Consider the following 18,342-nt stretch of genomic DNA (forward strand, 5'->3'; position numbering starts at 1 on the left):
GAGGCTGGTTATGGATAAACCACAAATAGGACTGCAGAGGCTATGTGGAAGGAAAGAAATACTAAGCTGACTTCTGATTATTAAGGGCCCCGGCTAAAGGATATAAAAACATCTTCAGACTGAAGTGAGCTGTGTCTGTGTGCTTTGTTGTAAGTTTTTAGGTCTGTCTGCAGGTTGCTTCAGCCATGGAGAAGTGGAAGACAGCAATCCGTGAGGCCCAGACCTTCTCTCGTATGCACGTGCTGCTCGGGATGCTGGATGCCTGTATCAAGTGGGATATGTCAGCAGAGAATGCCAGATGCAAAGTGTGTCGCAAGAAAGGTATGCATTCCTGCCTGCGTAACAGTCAGACACTGTCACCTCTCCATGCCCTGCTTAGGCAACACGCCCCTGTTGCTGTCACTCTGGCTTTGGCTGTATTTTGAGTTTTGACCATCAGGATTTACACAGTCAGAAGCACTGATCTCACAGAAGCATTTGACCCTGACTCCAGTAAACCATTCTTATGAAACTGGTACAAAGTGTTGCAGAATACTGCAGAACTGCTATCAACACAAATTGTCTACAGATCATTCTGTGGGAGCACTTGTGCCACTGTCCATTCCCCAGTTTCATTTATGAGTTGGAATGGTCTGTGAGTGATCCCATCTCTTACAGAAGGAACAATAAGAAGAGGCTGGGAAGGTTAAAAGCATTCTGTAACAGAATAGGAGACAGAAGTGGGATGATGCTAGTTTGAGGCTAAAGTGGGAGTAGAACTGCTTGCTGAGCTGGAAGAAGCAAACTCTTTGTCTCCTTGGTGAGAGCAGAGAGAAGAAGCTGTCTGCCTTTGGTCACTGCTCTGGTAAGGCTGGGGAGTACCCAAACAGATGACAGGAGTGTACTGTGTGAAGGAGGGCTTGAGAGTCCTGCAGGTGGAGGGGGAAGGTAGAAAGAGTGTAACCAATAGTTGAGTACTATTACTAACAGAGTAAAAATTGTTCTGCCATAACCTCTCCTTTTGGATGGAAGCCTGGAGAAAAGAGCTTGGTAGCTGATTCTGCCACATCATGTGCTTTTTGTCTCGTTTTCTATTTGTTGAAACACTAGTGGGAAACGAGGGAGATAAGTCTGAGGGAACGCTGAGCTGCTTTCACTTACCAAAAGGCTATGTTGTCCACCTCTGTAAAGAAATGAGCTGAACTGGTGCAACATCTTCCACTATGGAGCCTCTGAACTAACATGTAAACTGTCCTGTCCCCTGGTGAGAAGGGGATTGTAGGCAGATGTAGGAGAGGGATCACCTGAGACTAACAGATTAGAGTTTAACAGAACTCAAGAACTAGGATGTTAGGGACATGCTGGCAAGCTCTGCACTTCTTTTCAGTAAATGAGATAGGTGGCTCAGGACTATGTCTGTGTTATCTTTCATCACTGAGAAGCACAGAGAGACTAGTTCTGCTGCATGCCCTTTTTTTTCCTATGGGTTTGCTGCCTTAAGTAGAAAGAAAAATACTGTGCAGGTTGATCAGATTGAGGCTAGAATAACAATGGTTATGTTCCTAGCTTCTTGCTAGGCTCATGGGCATCTCTGCAGCGTACTTCTTTCCCTGTGTTCAGTTTGAGATCTGCTCTGGGTGAAACCTATTTGGTAGGTTTCTAGCTTTGTCTCACATGCGGTCTTTGCAGAGCAACGGACCTTGCATTTTTTCTTCAAATACTGCTTGTTTCCACTACAGTGGAAGCTGAGAAGGAAGGGTCCCTCCTATCAGAGGGCACTTTGCATCTTTCTCTTGCTTTGTTCTGACTTCCAGCCATGTGGCAACTTCTACGTCGCGGGTTGCGCAAGGCTGCAGTGCTCAATTAAAAGTAAGTTGCACTCTCCTAGGTGAGGATGACAAGCTGATCCTGTGTGATGAGTGTAACAAAGCCTTCCACCTGTTCTGCCTGAGACCAGCGCTTTATGAGATACCAGACGGAGAATGGCAGTGCCCTGCTTGTCAGCCTTCCACTGCCAGGCGCAGCTCCCGGGGCAGGTGAGTGGCCCTCCTTTCCTTTGAGTTGTCACTGATGCAGATTTTTAGCCATACTTTCATGGGAGGACCGAAGCAGCCTTAAAGAGAGACCTTTGGAAAGGATTGAAATAGACAAGTTGACTCAATGGCTCTGGAACAGTGGAGGAGCAATTTTTTCACGCTGTAAGTTCAGCACACTTGTGTTGTACCGACCCATGACATTTATTGAATAGTTTCAGTGTGGCGGTGAAAACATATACAAAACATCAACCAAAATCGTATGCACTAAGGACTGTTGTTTTGTTCAGCTGTCCAGCTAGTTGTGTTCCTTTTTGATGACAGTGTAGTGGGTAGCACTGCAACTTTGTAGTGCCCTTGGCTAAGCTCATCTAATTAAAGCAGATGCTACTACACTCTGCAGCTCAGCCCCTACGTGCTACTAAAAATCAGATAATGAAATGCCACCTTGGCAGTTTTTTTGACCTGGTGAACATTGGCACCTTAGTAAGGTAGGATCCATTATAGACTGCAGAGAGAATTTGATTTGAGGAGGAATCAAAGTTGTTTTGCGTAGCAGAATTGAGTAGTTGTCTCTTGACAGCGGGAGGTTGAATTGCTTTGTGAATTGTAGGCTGGAAGTTAAATGTATGCAAAATGTATTTTTCTGCTTGCAGTGTAAGGTAATTGCGTGCTGCATCTCCCTGCTTGTCAGCAAGGTGAGGCTATCAAGTAGCACCTGATGCATAAGCAGTCAACAAATCCTCTTATCCAGAGTGGCAGCACAATAGGAGGTGTACAAACTTGTAGTGTGCAGGTGGTGCAGAGCCTTAAAAGTATTACTTAACTCCCTGGGCACCATTTAAGAGTTCATCAAGCTTGTTACAAAATGACAGGGCTTTAATGCAGCTGTTCTAGCTTGCGATCGTGGTTTCTTTGATGTGGTGAAGTCACCTGCAAGCTGCTTGGCTGCTGGATGAGAGCCATCAGGTGGGGTAACACCTGTCTTGTTATCTGCTTTCTGCTCTTGTCTTCCTAGCTCAGGCAGAAAAAAAAAATGCTGGCCTGCAAAGACTTTTGCCCTGCTCTACTGTGGGAGCTAATTCTTAATCCATTTACTGCTCAAGCTCCCTTGTCTCCAGAGGACTGAGACTCCCACAGTAGCTTTGCCTTTGTCCCCATCTGCCTATGCGTGCTGCTTTGTTTTCCTGTTTTCATTATGGTTTGAATGCTTTAACAGCCTCATGCAGAAAGTTAGAACTGTCCTGGGCAGGGTCTTTATGGGTTTGACGTCAGCACGTAAGAAGTCTGAACTGATGACTTGCTCAGTAAGAAGTGAAGCTTAGCTGTGAATAACACTAAACAAGGTCTGTTTCCTCTAGTGACAGTGGAAAGCAATAATGGGGAAATACTCCAGCAGGAACCAAAGGAAAAAGAAACAACCCAAAGTAAACCCATTGTGAAACTCCTTAATCCAGGCTTGCAGACCTGGGTAAAACAGCAGTACTTCTTCTTAGGGAAGAGTAATTGTGCAGCAGTCACAATGTCAAAATCCATTATCACATGGTTAAGTTGTCTAGAACAGGAGCGGGGAAAAAAGGAAGAACACAGATTCAGCTGTTGGAGGTGTTCAGCCTGTAGTCTGAGAAGTGTTCTTTTATAGTTTTCCAGGAATACACTAGATCATTTCAGTTTGAGTTAGGATGTTTATTTTACACTGAGATGGTGAGCGAGTCTGTGTGTGAACAAGCAGTTCGGAGGGCCCAGCGCTCCTCATACCCAGGTCCTGGTACAACAGACATGTTTACCTGTCTTGCTCTAGGAACTACACAGAGGATTCTGCTGAAGATGAAGGTGAAGAAGGTGAAGAGGCTTCTGATGAACAAGATGCTGAGGAAGAAGAAGAGGAGGAAGAAGATTATGAAGTTGCTGGATTGAAATGTAAGGCTTTGACCATGCAGGAAAGTAACAGAAAATATTAATTATTCAGTGTCCAAATAATTGATCCAATTTTAGACTTGCACTTTTTCTCACACGTAACAGGTTCTTACTGGCAAACGGGGGGATCTCACAAGGGAAGGCTGCGATTCTGTTATCTCTTAACCTGGGGAGCTGGAGTGAACTCTCTTCCCTTTGTGACAAAGATAACACTTGCAAATATTGAAATTGCAGTGAGCTCTTTCTCCTGGGAACGCTACTGATACCCATTCAGCAGAAGCTGCAGCAGGGAAGGGTTAGGGAGGAGCATTACCTGCAACTGGTGCTGCCAGTCTGTGCCTTCAGAGTGTCTTGGAAAACTGGAGCTGTAAGCAGAACACTCCACTCACTGCTCTTGCTTTTTCCCTTTCTGCCAGTTCATAGCACCTTACATGCAGGATTTCTAGTGGTAAGGGGCCGTTTTCAAGTAGTCAGACCAGCACTCCACCTGTCTGTTCCTGTGGGAAGGCACAGTAGTCAAGGTGCAGCAGGGCCTGGACTGCCAGTACCTGTCGGTTGCATACAGAGACCACTCAGGATACATAGCTGACTCACTCCTGAGCGGAATAAAATAACATTTTCCAGACTAATCAGTGACTACTTATCTACCCCAGCATGCAATGCAATTTCTAGTACGCATATCCTCTTTGTTCTTAAGGGAGCTTGACTCTGTCTCAGTTGGGCAACTTGGTGTGCTGAACAGCTCAGTCTCAGAACAGCACACAGCCAGCTTTTGCTTTCCATCAAAATGTCCCTGACTGACATAAAATTAGCTTCAGCCTGTCCTAATCAGGGCAGATGGTGAAATTCAGAGACCAGGACGCAAAGGATTATCCTGTATTCTTTCAGGCATTTCCATCCAGGTCTGTCAGTCTTGATTCCTCTGTTTTATTCTGGTTTCAGGGGTGTTCACTGGTACCCTGAATAGGCGTGCTGCTTGTTGTTCTGTGATGTATCCATGTCCACACTTGGAGCATGTTCAGCCTATGTTGCGCAGCCAAGTCAGAAGCAAAGCCAAGGTTTCCAAACAATAGCATAAGAGTTACAGTCACTAAAAATAAAGCACTGAATGCAACCCCGTGGTTTTAAAGAGCATTAACGTGGAAAGGTCACTGTGGAAAACTTTTGTTTTAATAGAGAAATCCCATTAATCCTTGTGGCGTTTATCCTGAGGGATATAACCTAGAATGTTGGATTGTCAGACATCTAACACATGCCTCATGCTTGACACACAAGCGAGAGTGACAGCAGGCAGACGGCCCACTGCCCTGACACACGCTCCTCCTGCGGGGGGGCCAGGAAGGATGATTTATTGAGCAGAGCTGGATTAGAGGCTGCAGATGGAGCACTGCAGCACACTGGATGTGGCTTGCTCAGACCCTTGTGACCAGATGGAAGGAGCTTGGCTGGTGAGGAAGACCTACACATTCCCCTGATACAGGGAGAAACTTAAGACAAGGGACTTCAGTGGCATGCTTGTATTTCCATCGGCGTAACACTCTGACAGGCAGACTCACAAACGAGCAGGAGCGTTTTTGTGGGACATAACGCAGCAGCTCCTGTCCCGGGGAATAAAATCCCATTGTTTCCCGCTTGCAGCGTGCGGAGCAGCTCCCTGCTGCAGTAACGTGACACTCCCTCTGCACACAGTTCACTTTTCAGGGGGGCTTAGCAACTGGCTTATCCCACTGTGTGGGCCACTTGTAAGCACTTGGCAAAGCACCCTGAGGGGCAGCAGGAACCTAAAGGAGGTCCGCAGGTTCCTGTGCCCAGCGCTTTCTGAAAGGATGTTGCAGTCACATTTAAAACAATGTCTGTCCCCCGTGCTCCCTCAGGTCTTGATACATAAGGGTTTCAGCGCTTCGTTCTGCAGACCTTTAGTGCAACACCCAGAAAGCAAGCAAAGCTTTGGTGGCAGAGAATCTGGAAGCCTCCAAATGTCCCACAGAAGCTGGGGTCTGCTGGAAGCTGACATGCGTGACCACCCTTAGACAGAAAGCTGTTGCCAGACAGCAGTGGCCTTTTTTTGGATGTGGGCTATTACCAACATAGCTCATCTGGAGAGGGTATCGAGCACAGCTGACAGGGGCATGTGCTGAGTGAGGATGGTGACAAAAAGCCGGGTCGCTGCCATCATCTGTGCATTTGCTGTCCTGCGAGTGAGGCTGCCTGGCACTACAGCTGCGCAAAGGGCTTGTGATCTCTGTTTCCAGGTTAACCCATTCCTCTAAGCCACTGGCTTATGTGTTTCAGTGAGACCCAGAAAGACAGCCCGCGGCAAGCAGAGCACAGCCATGTACTCCTCGAGGCAGGGAAGGCACCAAAGGAAGAAGCAGTCACTGCACCCTGCCAGGGGACCCCGGCAGCGGGCTGCACCTGTCAACAGCGCAGACATTGATGAGCTGGTAAGAGCCAAATTGCTCCCTGGGGGCTGCTCACATCATGAGTTATAAACGAAACAGGTGTCACACTTCCTCCCCTCCCCTTCCCAAAGAAATACCCTGAATTGTATTGTGAAACCTATGCTGGGCTGGGGGCGGGTTAACAAAGGAGGCATATCCTTAAGGGCCCGGTGCACACGGAGCAGAGATATGCCAGGCATCTTTCCCCAGCCGCTTTCACACATTGTCCCCCTTGATTAGCAGGCAGCCTGCAGCTTGTTAAAGGGTTTTAAATAGCATCCACATGTCTCTGCAGAGAGGTGGGGGGGATCGAGGAGGTCCTGGATGGTCAGAGAATGCCAGCAATGTAGGACCCTTACTCCCCAGCCTTGGCCGTTTTCTGACAGTTGTTGTGCTTATGGTCACTCCCCAACCTCCAGGACATAATTTGGCTGGCTTAGGTTTCACTTGACATTTAAAGAATAAAACCTTCTGTTCCTGAACAGAGCAATCTTGTGCGTGCGTGCTGTGCTGGTTGTCGTGGGGAGGGACGCACCACAGGGGATATGTGAGGATACCAGAGCTCCGTGGGCCACATCACAGGCTCCTGCTCCATCTGCCATCTGTCTGCTGAGCAGCAGTAATCGTGCTGTGGATGTACCCTGCCACTATTCTTGAGTGGTTTGATCGTGGTCTTCAAGCTGGTGGCTTCTTGCACTGGTGGCGGGTGGGCTGGCTGCTGGATCTGTAGCATCCTTCTAGCTAGTCTGTTTTACAGGTTGGAGGGCAACCAAACCAGCAAGCCCAGCATAGGCTGCCCTAGCCAGCATAGTGAAATACTCAGGTGGGAAAAATGCTAGGGAACAGCTGGGTCAGGAGCTCTGAAAAGCTGACTAGGGCTCTTCCACGAACTGTTTGACCTGGGAAGAGATGAAAGCTGGCTCAGGAATGGCTCCCTGTGTTTTGGAGACCTTCCCATTGTAGACATACCCCAAGCAGAGCGATGCCTCATGAGCTGTGCGGCCTGAGCCAAGGAGGTCTCCCTGTGCTGGCAGCTGACCTACGGCTCTGCAGGCAAATGGCTGACCTTGTGTTATGCCTCTGTACAGGACAGCAACGCCGGAGGCATCAGCTGCTCTTTGGTATTTAAGATGGCAGGGTAGGCTCTGTGATGGGCCTGTCAGTACAGCAGCACAAGTGCTGTCCCCCTCTGCCTCTCACATGCTGTCCACCAGGGGCTCAGAGAGGGAATTTACACTCTGCATTTGCTGTCTATATTCTTTGGCTGCTTGCTTTCACCATATTGTCTTTGAACCTATCTTGAAAAAGCTTGCTGCCTCCAGAGAAAAGAGAGGCTGCTTGTGAGCTATCCCCATCAGAGCTTCACTACGTGGCTCCCATTCTGTAACTCAAGGTCCCGCCATGTCTCTTGGCTGTTACCATCAAAGGTCCCACAGCAGAGCACTTTCCCTCTTGATTACTGTGGAAGATGGCTACATTTGAAAGACCAGAACTTTTTTCCTGCAGCAGTTCTGCATATTCCCACACCACGAAACACTGGCTTGTACACAAGAGGACTGAGAAGAAAAGCTCTGCTAGGAAGTAGCTGCTTTACCCTAGAAACTGTTTGCTGAACGCCAAAGCTCGTGGTGATTCCCCTCCTTTTAACAGCATCCCTCCTTTGTGTGGGCAGGTCCTTCAAACAAGGAAGACGGCACGTCGCCAAAGCCTCGAGCTGCAGAAGTGTGAGGAAATCCTCAGCAAGCTGATCAAGTACCGCTTCAGCTGGCCCTTCAGGTGAGGGCAGGTGGTCTCCTCTGTGCACACAGGACTGTTGGTGTGTGGAGGCCGTGCTGCGGTCCCGCTGCATCCAGGCCAGTTGTGAATCCTGGGTTAGGTCTTGCAAGTTACACATGGGAAGAAAGAGTGAATCTGCTCCATTAGAAAGTGCCACGCTGTCAGTCCTCTGCTGGACTGAAGACCTGGGGTCCCTCTGGTGCAGGATAACAGTGTGGTAGGTCCTGGGACAAGGACAGGAGGATGGGATTGGTTTTCAGCAGCCCTCAGGGTTTGCAGGCGCTGCTGCACAGAGCCATACCTGCTGCGTACCGCTCCCTGTACCGCTCTCTGGGCAGAAGCACAAACCATTCTCCTTCCTGTCATCAGTTCTGTGGCCACTACAGGGTTGACGTGTCTGCTGCTGTCGAGGTACTTGGGTTTGCTATGGCACTGTGGTGGGGTGCAGGTTGGGGCTGCCGCTCAAACTTGACAGCTCTGCACTGTGCACTGCCAGGGCTCCTCATTTTCTTCCTGTCTTTGTGACTCTTCGTTCATCAGGGAGCCAGTGACCACAGAAGAAGCTGAAGACTACAGTGAGGTCATCAGCAACCCTATGGACTTCCAGACTATGCAGAGCAAGTGCTCTTGCGGCACTTACCGCTCGGTGCAGGAGTTCCTCTCTGACATCAAACAGGTGTTCTCCAATGCCGAGCGCTACAACCAGGACGGGAGTCACGTACTGTCCTGCCTGGAGAAGACGGAACAGTGTTTGATCGACATGGTGCACAAGCACCTGCCTGGCCACACCTATGCACGCAGAAAACGCAAGAAGTTCTCTGCTGGTTGCCAGGGACTGGAGGAGCAGGAAGGGGACAGTGAGTCAGAGCCCCTTGAACATTCCCGGGGGCGGAAAAGGAAGAAGTGAGGGATTGTGGCAGGGGGACTAGGGGGAGAGGCAGAGCTGGAGCAGGCCTTTTGGTGCTGCTGGGCAGCAGGATGGGTTGTCTGGAGGAAGTTAAGCAGCAGCAGGCACTTCCCTATTAATCCAGCCTTTCCTTTGGCCCATCCTAACTTTAATTTTTCTGCAGTTTCGTCAAATATTTTGTCATCCACTGAGCGAGCAGAGATGACTTAGCTGCTTCCTGCAAAATACAGAGATCACACGTGTCTGTCCTTCCAGGAGAGGAAGGCAGGAGAGCAAGGGAAAGGCCTGGCCAAAGCCTGACTGGGCAGGGGAGCACGAAGCCTACTCCAGCTCGGGCCCTGCCGCTGCCTCGGGATCTGCCGCCTGCGCTGTGAGACCAGCCCCGAGCTGTGCAGGGAGGGATTGTGTTGCTCCACGGACAGATTGGGTGTGACCAGGCTGATGGTCTGCTAGTTCTTGTGTGTATATATTTATATGGTGTTAATTTTGAGCCCCCGCTGAAGGGCTGCATAGCGAGCAAGCACTTACGTTTATGGAGACATGGCTTTCACCAGCATCCTAACACAATTGGCTTCAAGGTGCTCTCGCTTTTCCCCCCCTCTCTTCTCGGGGAGCGGTCTCTGGAGGTTGTGCTCCTAAGAGGTCTTCCGAGCTCAGCTCTGCGTGGAGGTGGCGGAGTAGGCAGTAGGTTTCCCTGCTCACCTTGACCAGCATACAGTCGTAGCCCTTTGGATGAACCGAGTGCCAGAAGCATACCAGAGAGCATGGTTTTCTACACACCCTCTAGGGATCTCAAGGGCAAGGGGAGCAGCAGAAACATGTTCTGTTTAACTTTTTAAATTAATTTTCTAGTAATTAAAAGTGGCTTGTTTCTAGCTGTGATCTTGTATAAAGAACACCTGTAAGATACCGTTGTCTTGCTTTGGCACATGTACAGTTTATATCAAATGGTGTTTGCTGTATATTTTCCCCCTCTGAAAACTCATTTTCCTATCAGTAGCTGGAGTCACACTGGAGCACTCGTGAGGGTCCCCAGTCCTTCTCCAGCTGTGCTCTCATCTCCTTTTGTAGTCACACCTCCCCTAGCTCACCTGCCTTGCACCCCCAAGTGCCACAGGGCCATCCCGCTCCAGCTGTGTCCCGCAGTGGGCTCTGCCACTCGGCACACCAACTTTTCTCTAAGAAAAGAGTGTTCTTTAATCACCTGTCCCTCATGACAGATTTTGTTCATACAATCAGGGCTTGAACTTTTTATTATGGAGTTCTTCAGTTTGGAACAAACTAGCCACGGGGCTGCTCTATGCTGGCTTTGTAACACGACAAAACAAAAGCAACTGTTGCAGCTCCTGTGATTTGAGAATAAAAGGATCCTCAGTGACAAGTTGCAGCCTAGTTTTGTGGACTTTTTGGTTTGTTATTTTGTTAACAGGTGTTTGTTTCAGTTCTGGACTGCTGAAGGCTGCAGCCACAAGACACGTTTCCAGCCACCCCCCCTGTCCCAGCCTCAGCTCCTGCCCCACAGAATAGCACTGACGTTTGTATCTCGCACGTCTCCCTCTGAGGCCATGTTTTGTCCTGTTAATAGAGAACATTTTCTTCAGGTCCTACACAGTGAAACCTTTGGAACCGTACATTTTTTAAAAATAAATGTCATTTGTGGGGGGAGGGGGGTTTCTGCTAAGGGCTATACTTGTAATAAATTGGAAAATTAAAAATAAACATTATGTACTTGTGTTTGTAAAGCTGGCTTGCAGTGCATCCTTTGTGGTACCCTGTGCTCGTGCAGTGCTGCAGCCTCGCACCTCCCGCTGGGCTCTGTCTGCCCAGGGCTACTGCCATGGGGCCTGAAGCAGCACTGAGCTGCAGCAGGTCAACTTACAGCTCTGCAGAACCAGCTTCTTGGCCAAACTCTGTTCAGGTTGGGTGACACCAGCCCCTGGCCGTGCCTCTGTTCCAGGCAGTGGGGATGGCTGTGTTGGAGCCACTTTCACACAACGCCTATGCTAAGCTGCACTGAGCAGCAGGTTAATGTGCAGGCATGGAGCCGTGTGCTCTGTGCTGGCATTTTGTAACCGCAGCCATGTTTGCTGCAGTTCCGAGATGGGCAAGGCCTGTTCTGCTGTGTGTCTGACCAAACAGCCATCAAATCCCTTACCAGCAAGGCTGGGACGCTGCTCTGCTGAGCTTCAGAGCTAGGGGAAGGAGCTGGTGCTGATGTACACCCGGCAGCTCTAAAGTGATGGTGTTGGGCAGAGTTTTCCTGCACTTGTCCCAGTGCCACAGGAACAAGGTGGTGATGCCCTCCAGGGTAGCGCTGTTATGCTGGGGAACTGGCCACTGGCCGGGCCCTGTGAGCTCTGGTGGGGTCTGGCAGTTGGGCAGAGTGGGGCTTAGGAGCCCGCAGTGGGTCTGGGGGCTTCAGCATTGCAGGCAAAGGATGAATGTTCTTTGCGCAGTGAAACCTTATCCCCACGCCACGAGTGGTGGGTTCACTGCTGGATGTGCAACAGGACCTGGGCAAACCAGAGCGTGACTCAGGCTGGGATGTTTCCAGGCCTCAGTGTGGAGACTTCACACCAGCATCTGCTGCGAGACCTTTTCCGAGCCCTGCTTTTTATAGCAGCCCTGCATGGCATTACCGCCCCGTGAGACCCTATAAATAGCTGTCCCCTGGCTGGTGGGCGGCCGTGGCACCCGCTGCACCCACTGCAATGCTGGGCCGGGCCTGGGACCCAGCAGGGCTCAAGCCACGGCGCATTGGCCAGCAGGACCACACTGAGCTCCCAGGGCTGCAGCGGAGCCGCCCAGGCCGCTGGGGCTGATAGCGGGCAGTGGTCAGGCGCCAGCGGCCCCGCGCTGCCGATAGCTGGGGCCTGGCGGGACGTGCTTATCTGGGCGAGCGCCTGAGAGGCAGCAAGATTTGGCAAGTGCCAGGTTGCTCAAGGGCAGGCTGTCCCCATCGGGCTTCACGAGCCACGCGGAAGCTGGGACGACTGTGAGGACATGGGCAGGGACGCAGAGCTGCCCCCGGCCCACTGCTGCCATGTGTCTGCATTCAGAACCACAGTGCAGCACGGTTTGGGGCTCGGTGTGGCTCAGGTCTCAGTCCCGAGGGCTCCCTACCCCACAGCGGCCATGGCTGTGGGGGGGCGGTGCCTGGGATGCACCTCTGACTCCGGCTCTGGCCCAGGTGAGCAGCCCCTGCCCACTCAGCGCCCTGTGCTGGACTTTGGAGTCTGTCCCAGAGCCAATATTGACTCTCCCACCCCTGGTCTCGGTCCCTTTATCTGCCCACACCACCCCTCCGTGGCAGCTGGGAGACCCGGGAGGCCGCGACCCCCTGGCCTGGCAGGGGGGAACCACGCGGAGGTCCCTGCCCAGGGATGAGGCCAGCTGCCCACCTGCTGGCGGGCCCAGCACCATCACACAGTGCCCCAGGCCTGCAGCAACCTCAGTGGGCACCAAGGGCCGCCGTGGTGCCACAGAGCTCCTGCTCAGCACTGTGTGCCCACTGCTGCCCCTCCATGCCGCCTCCTGCTCTGCTCTGTGCACGCTGCCAACAGCACCAGCTCCCCGGGGAGTGGAGGGTTTCTCAGATCTGTCGCTCAGCTTCTCCCGACATCCCAGCACCCCCGGGGCAGTGGAGGGCGGATTAAAGGCGCTTCCCAACATTAATCGCAGCAGCGACGCATGCACAAAGCCCCACTCAGTGCTGCGGTGCAGCAGCGAGGGCCCGCGGTACCATCCCTGCTGCGAGCTGGGCTGGGGCTGGGCTCACATCCCAACTGAGGGCCTCCACTATTGCCCCTTCACAGCCACGTGAAGCTGCAGTGCCCTCAGCAGAGCCCCATGTAACTCCTTCAGCCCCACAGTGGATGTCTGTGAGGCTGCAGTGAGCTGGGAGCAACTCGGGCAGCCCAGGGTGCTCGGTGGGGATGCTCACCGCAGTGCCAGTGCAGCCTGCCAGCAGCAGCCGGGGCTGGGGGCACACAGGGGACGCAGCCCCCACAGGCCACCCCCTGAGCCTGCAGCTCCTACTGGGGCTCTGGGCCGCTGGGACCGGTGCCAAGGGGTGGTGGGCACCAACCTGTGTGCACTGAAGCGACTGCCCACAGATGAAGAGGAATGGGCAGGCAGCGTGCTGCTCATTAGCTAGAAATGAGAGGACAGAGACTTCCATCCCTGCCCACAGCTCCCTGCCCACCGTGGGGCTGGGCCCAGCTCTCCCCATCGGCACTGACAGCCTGTGAGCTGCAGCAGGGCATGGGCACGCCACAGCCATGGCCCTGCCCGGCTCCCTGGGCAGCCCCGGGGCAATGGCTGCAGCCCCACCAGAGCCACACAGCTCCTGGCCCAGCCCGGCAGCACCAGCCGAGGGTTGAGTTTTCCCCGGGACAATGGGGAGGGCGAGATGGGATTGTAACTGGAGCAGGGGATAAATAAAGCCGCCCAGAAGTTTCCATGACCCACACCTTGGGCTGCTGCTTGGCACACCAAGGCCAAGCCCCATCCCCCAGCCCAGCACCAGCTCCCAGCCCCGCACTGCCCCAAGACCACGATGGCAGAACGGCCACAAAGCTCTGACCACCACCACCCAGCACGGAGCACTGAGTGGAAAATATTATTCACCGCATGAGGATCTGCACCGGCAGATGGGTTGGGATGCTGCACTGGGGTTAGGGCTGTCCTGACTCTGCCGGGGGCAGCTCCCCACCACCCGGCCAGGCCAGCCCCGCACGCTGCCAGCACCGCGGCTCCTGCGAGCTCCGCACGGCCACCCTCGGCCGCTCGGTTCCTGCACACAGCACAAGGCTCAGTTGAAATAACACATCCAGGGTTTATTGTTTTTTCCATTCCTCGCAGCTAATGATTAAAAAAAAAAAATCTAAAATAAATTACAGAATTAAATAAACACGAACTGGATTATTCCCCTTCCTGCCCCGTCCCCAACTGCCCCCCAAAGAAAGCGTTAGAACAGTCACTGGATTTGGCAACAGCAACAACAGAACGATCCCTAGGAAAAGCAGTGAGCTGTCTGGGCTGAGCACCGCAGTGGGCAGCTCACACCCGTGTGCCCCCCATTCCGCCCCACAGCGGCCCTGGGGCTCAGCCCTTACCCGTGACACTCTCCTGGCGCCGCCCCAGAGCGGCGGCCCTGCGCTAGACGTGCGTCGGGTTGTCCAGGTACGGGTCCGTCTTGGTCATGTGCAGCATGACGGTGGGCGCCTTGTAGTGGCAGTGCACCCCGCCGCAGCTCACCCCGCTGCAGGGCTTGCCCCTCGTCCTCACGCCCAGCTTCCTGTTGCACAGGCTCTGCCAGGTCTGCAGCGTCTTGGAGCTCCACACCCACACTCCGCTGGTGATGCCCACCACCAGTGACATGAAAATCTTTAGCATAAAGACGGCCACAGTGGGCACCGAGGCCTCCAGCAAGCAGTTGGCCGCTCGCCGGCCTGGCAGCGGCACGCAGCCACGCTCCAGGGCCCGGAGGTTCCAGTAATCCATGTTCAGCCGCTCGTAGAAGTAGCAAACGATGACGCAGGTGGCCGGGACGGTGTAGAGGATGGAGAAGACTCCGATCTTCACCATCAGCTTCTCCAGCTTCTCTGTGTTGGTGCCGCCCGTCTTCATGATCTTCCGGATGTGGAAAAGGGCGACGAAGCCGGTGAGGATGAAGGAGGTGCCCACCACCAGGTAGCAGGAGAGCGGGATGAGGACAAAGCCTGTCAGCGCGCTGACGTCCATGCTGCCCACGTAGCACAGCCCCGTCAGCTCGTCCCCCGCCACCTTCCGCATGGTGAGGATGACGATGGTCTTCATGGCTGGGATGCCCCAGGCAGCCATGTGGAAGTAGCTGCTGTGTGCCTCGATGGCCTCATGCCCCCACTTCTTGCCAGCAGCCAGGAACCAGGTGAGCGTGAGCACGACCCACCAGAGAGAGCTGGCCATGCCGAAGTAGTAGAGGATGAGGAAGACGATGGTGCAGCCCGTGCTCTCCAGCCCCTCCTGGATGATGTAGAGCTCGCCATTCTCCCGGTCACAGGCGATGTTCTCGGCCCCCGCCACCGAGCGGATGATGAAGGCCACCGAGTAGACGTTGTAGCACATGGAGAGGAAGATGATGGGTCTCTCAGGGTACTGGAAGCGGTGCGGGTCGAGCAGGAAGGTGAGCACAGTGAAGGCAGTGGAGACGAAGCAGAGGGTGGACCACACGGCCATCCAGATGAAGGCAAAGTCCTTGTCCTCGCGGGACCAGTAGACGTCCACACCAGGCGAGCAGCGGGGCGCGCAGGACAGGCTCTTCTCCACGTACTGGAACTTCTCGGGGTTGTCGCAGGCCCCCAGCCCGTTGGGACCCCGGCCCTCCGCAGCGCCCGGTGGCCACGGCCGGGGCGCAACCGGCAGCATGCCCTGGCCCTTGTGCGGCTCCGCGGCCGAGGCGTTCTCGGGGGCCTCCATGCAGAGGGCGTTGGGGTCATTCTTGGTGGGCAGGCGGCCGCAGTCAAGCGACTCGGGCCAGCCGAAGTTGAACTGCTCCATGATGGGGACGCACTTGTGGCGCGCCTGCTCGCACATGGGGCGGCAGGCGGGGATGCTGGCGCTCACCTGGTCGGTGCACATGGGCGCGTAGAGCGAGCAGAGGAAGAAGCGCAGGTGGACGTGGCAGCCGTACTCCACCAGCGGCGCGAACTCGTGCAGCTTCAGGGCGGCCTCGCGCTGGCTCTCGTGGCCCAGCAGGTTGGGCATGCGGGTCAGGTTGTACCCGATGCCGCGGCACATGGGGATGTCCACGGGCTGGCACCGCGCCGCCCGGCCCCGCGCCGCCTCCAGCGCGCCCAGCTCCAGCCCGCGGCCGGCGGCCGCCAGCTGCCACAGCACCGACAGCGCGAGCCGCAGCCGCAGCGCCGCCATGGCCCGGCCCCGCGGCTACAGCGCCGCCATGGCCCGGCGCGCCCGCGCCCCCGCGCGTCCCCGCGCCCCCGCGCTCCGCGGCGGCCCAGCGCCGGGGCAGCGCCCGCCGCCCTCCGCCGCGCCGCGCTCCATGCGGCCCCGCGCGCCGCGCCGAGCCCCGCCGAGCCCCGCGCAGGGCCCGGCACGGCGCCCGCCCCGCGCCGCGCCGCCACGCCCCCGGGGCGGGATCGGGGCGGGGACGGCCCGGGCGTCCGCGCGGATTCCCTCCGCCGGCCGGCGGCGACGGGGGGCGGCTCCGGTGCGGGCGGGAGACGGGCGCTCCGCGGAAGCGCTCGTCGCTCGCCGCGGCGGCGCGGGAGACGGCGGCGCCGGAGTTCCGTGTCGCCGCGGGGCCGCGCGGATGTCCCGGGGCTCTGGCAAAGCGCCGCCCCACGGCCGGGGACGGCCGCGCTGCCTCTCGCGCGTGTGCTGCGAGGCGCGCTGGGGGCGAAGCCCTTCCGCGGCACGGAGCCGGCACGCTGTCCCGCCCGCGCCCCTCCCGTCCCGCTGCTGCTGGGGCCCCGCACGAAGGGACACCCGGCGGTGCCGCGCTCCCTGCCCGCAGCTCCCGGTGCCTCCGGGCCGCGAAGGGTTAACGAGGGGTGAACTCGCAAATAAATGCCTTTTAATTTAATTTTGCTTTAATATGTAAAACTGTTGCTCTTGGCAGGGGGTGCCGCAGCCCGGCCAAAAGCAACACGTGGATTTTTGGAGTCAAGGGGCTCCTTTCAACGTAGAGGAGCAGCCGTCGCTCACCTCTGTCCCACGCCCCGCTGTGCCCCGTGGGATGCCCGGGCCCTGCCTAGGGCGCACGGCAGAGGGTCCGGGGGGCGTCCCCAGCACCTCGCCCCACCGCACAGACAGGGGAGCGCCGAGGCAGCCGCGGGGGTGGCACACCCGGAACCCCGTGCCCGCGGCGGCACGGCTGCGCACAGAAGCTGAGGTCTCCAGCAGGTCTGGAAGCCTCGCAGTGAAAACAAGAACACCAGGTAGAGCAACACAGCAGATTTATGGCTTTGGAAGTGTCCCTGGGCTGGGAGTCCAATATCAATAGCTTGAATAAAGAAATCACAGAGGCTGCACAGAAATCTGCCCGCGAAGCGTCCAGGCCAGTGGAGCGGGGCCGTATGGCAGGAGCCTGTGGTTCCTGGCAGAAACTTTGCCCCATTTCCTTTCTTCCCGTCAACAGTGCTTGCAAACCTGTGCGAGATCCTCAGTGAGGGGAGGGGGAAGGAGCAGGAAGGCCACGGGTTGAGAGCAGTTGCCTGGTGCTGCCTGGCTGCGCGCACAGGCTGCGAGATGCCCCCAGCATGTGCACAGATGGGACATGGGCATGGGATCCCGGGCATCCCCCGTGGCAGCGGCAGTGGGGACAGCCCCTACCTCGGTGGGAGCGATGGAGCAGGGACGGGGGATGATGGATGAGAGGAGGTGGTGGAGGAGGAGAGGGTCCCATGGGTGCTGCACCTTGGCAGGGGCAGCTGGAACATGCACACAGACCCACGTGCCCACAGGGCTCTGCTCTCCCCAGTTGGATCTGCTCCACCCTGGGCACAGCCCTGCAGTTCTCCCGGCTCTCCCCAGTGCCAGGCTTTCAGGCATGGGCTGTAGCAAGGACAGAAAGCCCCAAAAGCACCCTTGGCTCCGAGGGACACCATGCTGTTGGCGCCAGCCGGAGGGAGAGCGAGGGCGCAGCTCTGCAAGGATCTGGGTAGCAAATTTTCCCTTCCCAAAGAATTTCACAGGAATAGCTGGTGCAAAAGGCCAGCGGGGTCGATTTCAAAGGGATGCCAGCACCAGGGCCGGATGGGCTGGGGAGCAGCTGGAGGGGTCCACCCTGGAAGAGCCCCCCCAGCTGCAGGCTGGCACCACCCGGGCACCCATGTAGATGGGGGGGAACTCCCTGGGGCCGTGTTGTGCTGTGCCAGCAGTGCTGGGGGCCACAGAGGTCCTCCAAACTGAATCCTTCAGTGCAGATGGACACCAGGCTGGGGCAAAGCAGGCACTGCTCTGCACCCCATGGCTCTGTGCCTTAGCGCTGGGATCCCCCCGTCAGTGTGCAGCAGGGGGCTGGGAGGGCAGGGGTTTCTGTGGACAGACAGCGAGGAAATGGGACAGGAACCTGACACTGGTGGGAGATGGGCAAAGCAGCAGCGCTTCATGGCACTGCCCCCGCCCCAGCCCCAGCCGGCACCAGCGGAAGGGAAAAGCCATTTCTTCCCTGACTCGGGCATTAATTATAGCAATGCAATGAGAACCCTGGCAGGGGGGAATTAACAACCGTGTTCATTCTACACCCAAGCTGCAGCTATTTTTATGGCTTCACGGTACTCTGCAG

General features: G+C 55.6%; 2 protein-coding genes across 3 annotated transcripts in view; one reads left to right on the plus strand and one right to left on the minus strand.

Annotated features, from left to right (window-relative positions):
• The window catches only part of BAZ1B (bromodomain adjacent to zinc finger domain 1B), a 47,976-nt gene extending 37,204 nt beyond the window's left edge, over positions 1 to 10,772 (plus strand). Inside the window, exons 14-19 of one of the 2 annotated variants that reach the window (XM_021415427.1) lie at positions 174 to 321; positions 1,868 to 2,015; positions 3,814 to 3,932; positions 6,222 to 6,373; positions 8,043 to 8,146; positions 8,687 to 10,772. In XM_021415427.1, coding sequence (XP_021271102.1) covers positions 174 to 321; positions 1,868 to 2,015; positions 3,814 to 3,932; positions 6,222 to 6,373; positions 8,043 to 8,146; positions 8,687 to 9,053 — 1,038 coding nt within the window. In that variant the 3' untranslated portion in view covers positions 9,054 to 10,772. Of the gene's footprint in view, positions 1 to 173; positions 322 to 1,867; positions 2,016 to 3,813; positions 3,933 to 6,221; positions 6,374 to 6,855; positions 7,142 to 8,042; positions 8,147 to 8,686 lie in introns of those variants that run through there. The other variant, XM_021415428.1, reaches the window with a different exon arrangement.
• On the minus strand, positions 13,871 to 16,002 carry FZD9 (frizzled class receptor 9). Its single transcript, XM_021415429.1, has one exon. It carries the CDS (start codon positions 15,963 to 15,965, stop codon positions 14,214 to 14,216), a length of 1,752 nt encoding a protein of 583 aa, XP_021271104.1. The 5' UTR covers positions 15,966 to 16,002; the 3' UTR covers positions 13,871 to 14,213.

The sequence above is a fragment of the Numida meleagris genome, chromosome 18, assembly GCF_002078875.1.
Source record: "Numida meleagris isolate 19003 breed g44 Domestic line chromosome 18, NumMel1.0, whole genome shotgun sequence".
NCBI lineage: Eukaryota > Metazoa > Chordata > Aves > Galliformes > Numididae > Numida > Numida meleagris.

Excerpts from the sequence above, each read along its gene's own strand:
- FZD9 (XM_021415429.1), bottom strand. The coding sequence starts at position 15,965 with ATGGCGGCGCTGCGGCTGCGGCTCGCGCTGTCGGTGCTGTGGCAGCTG.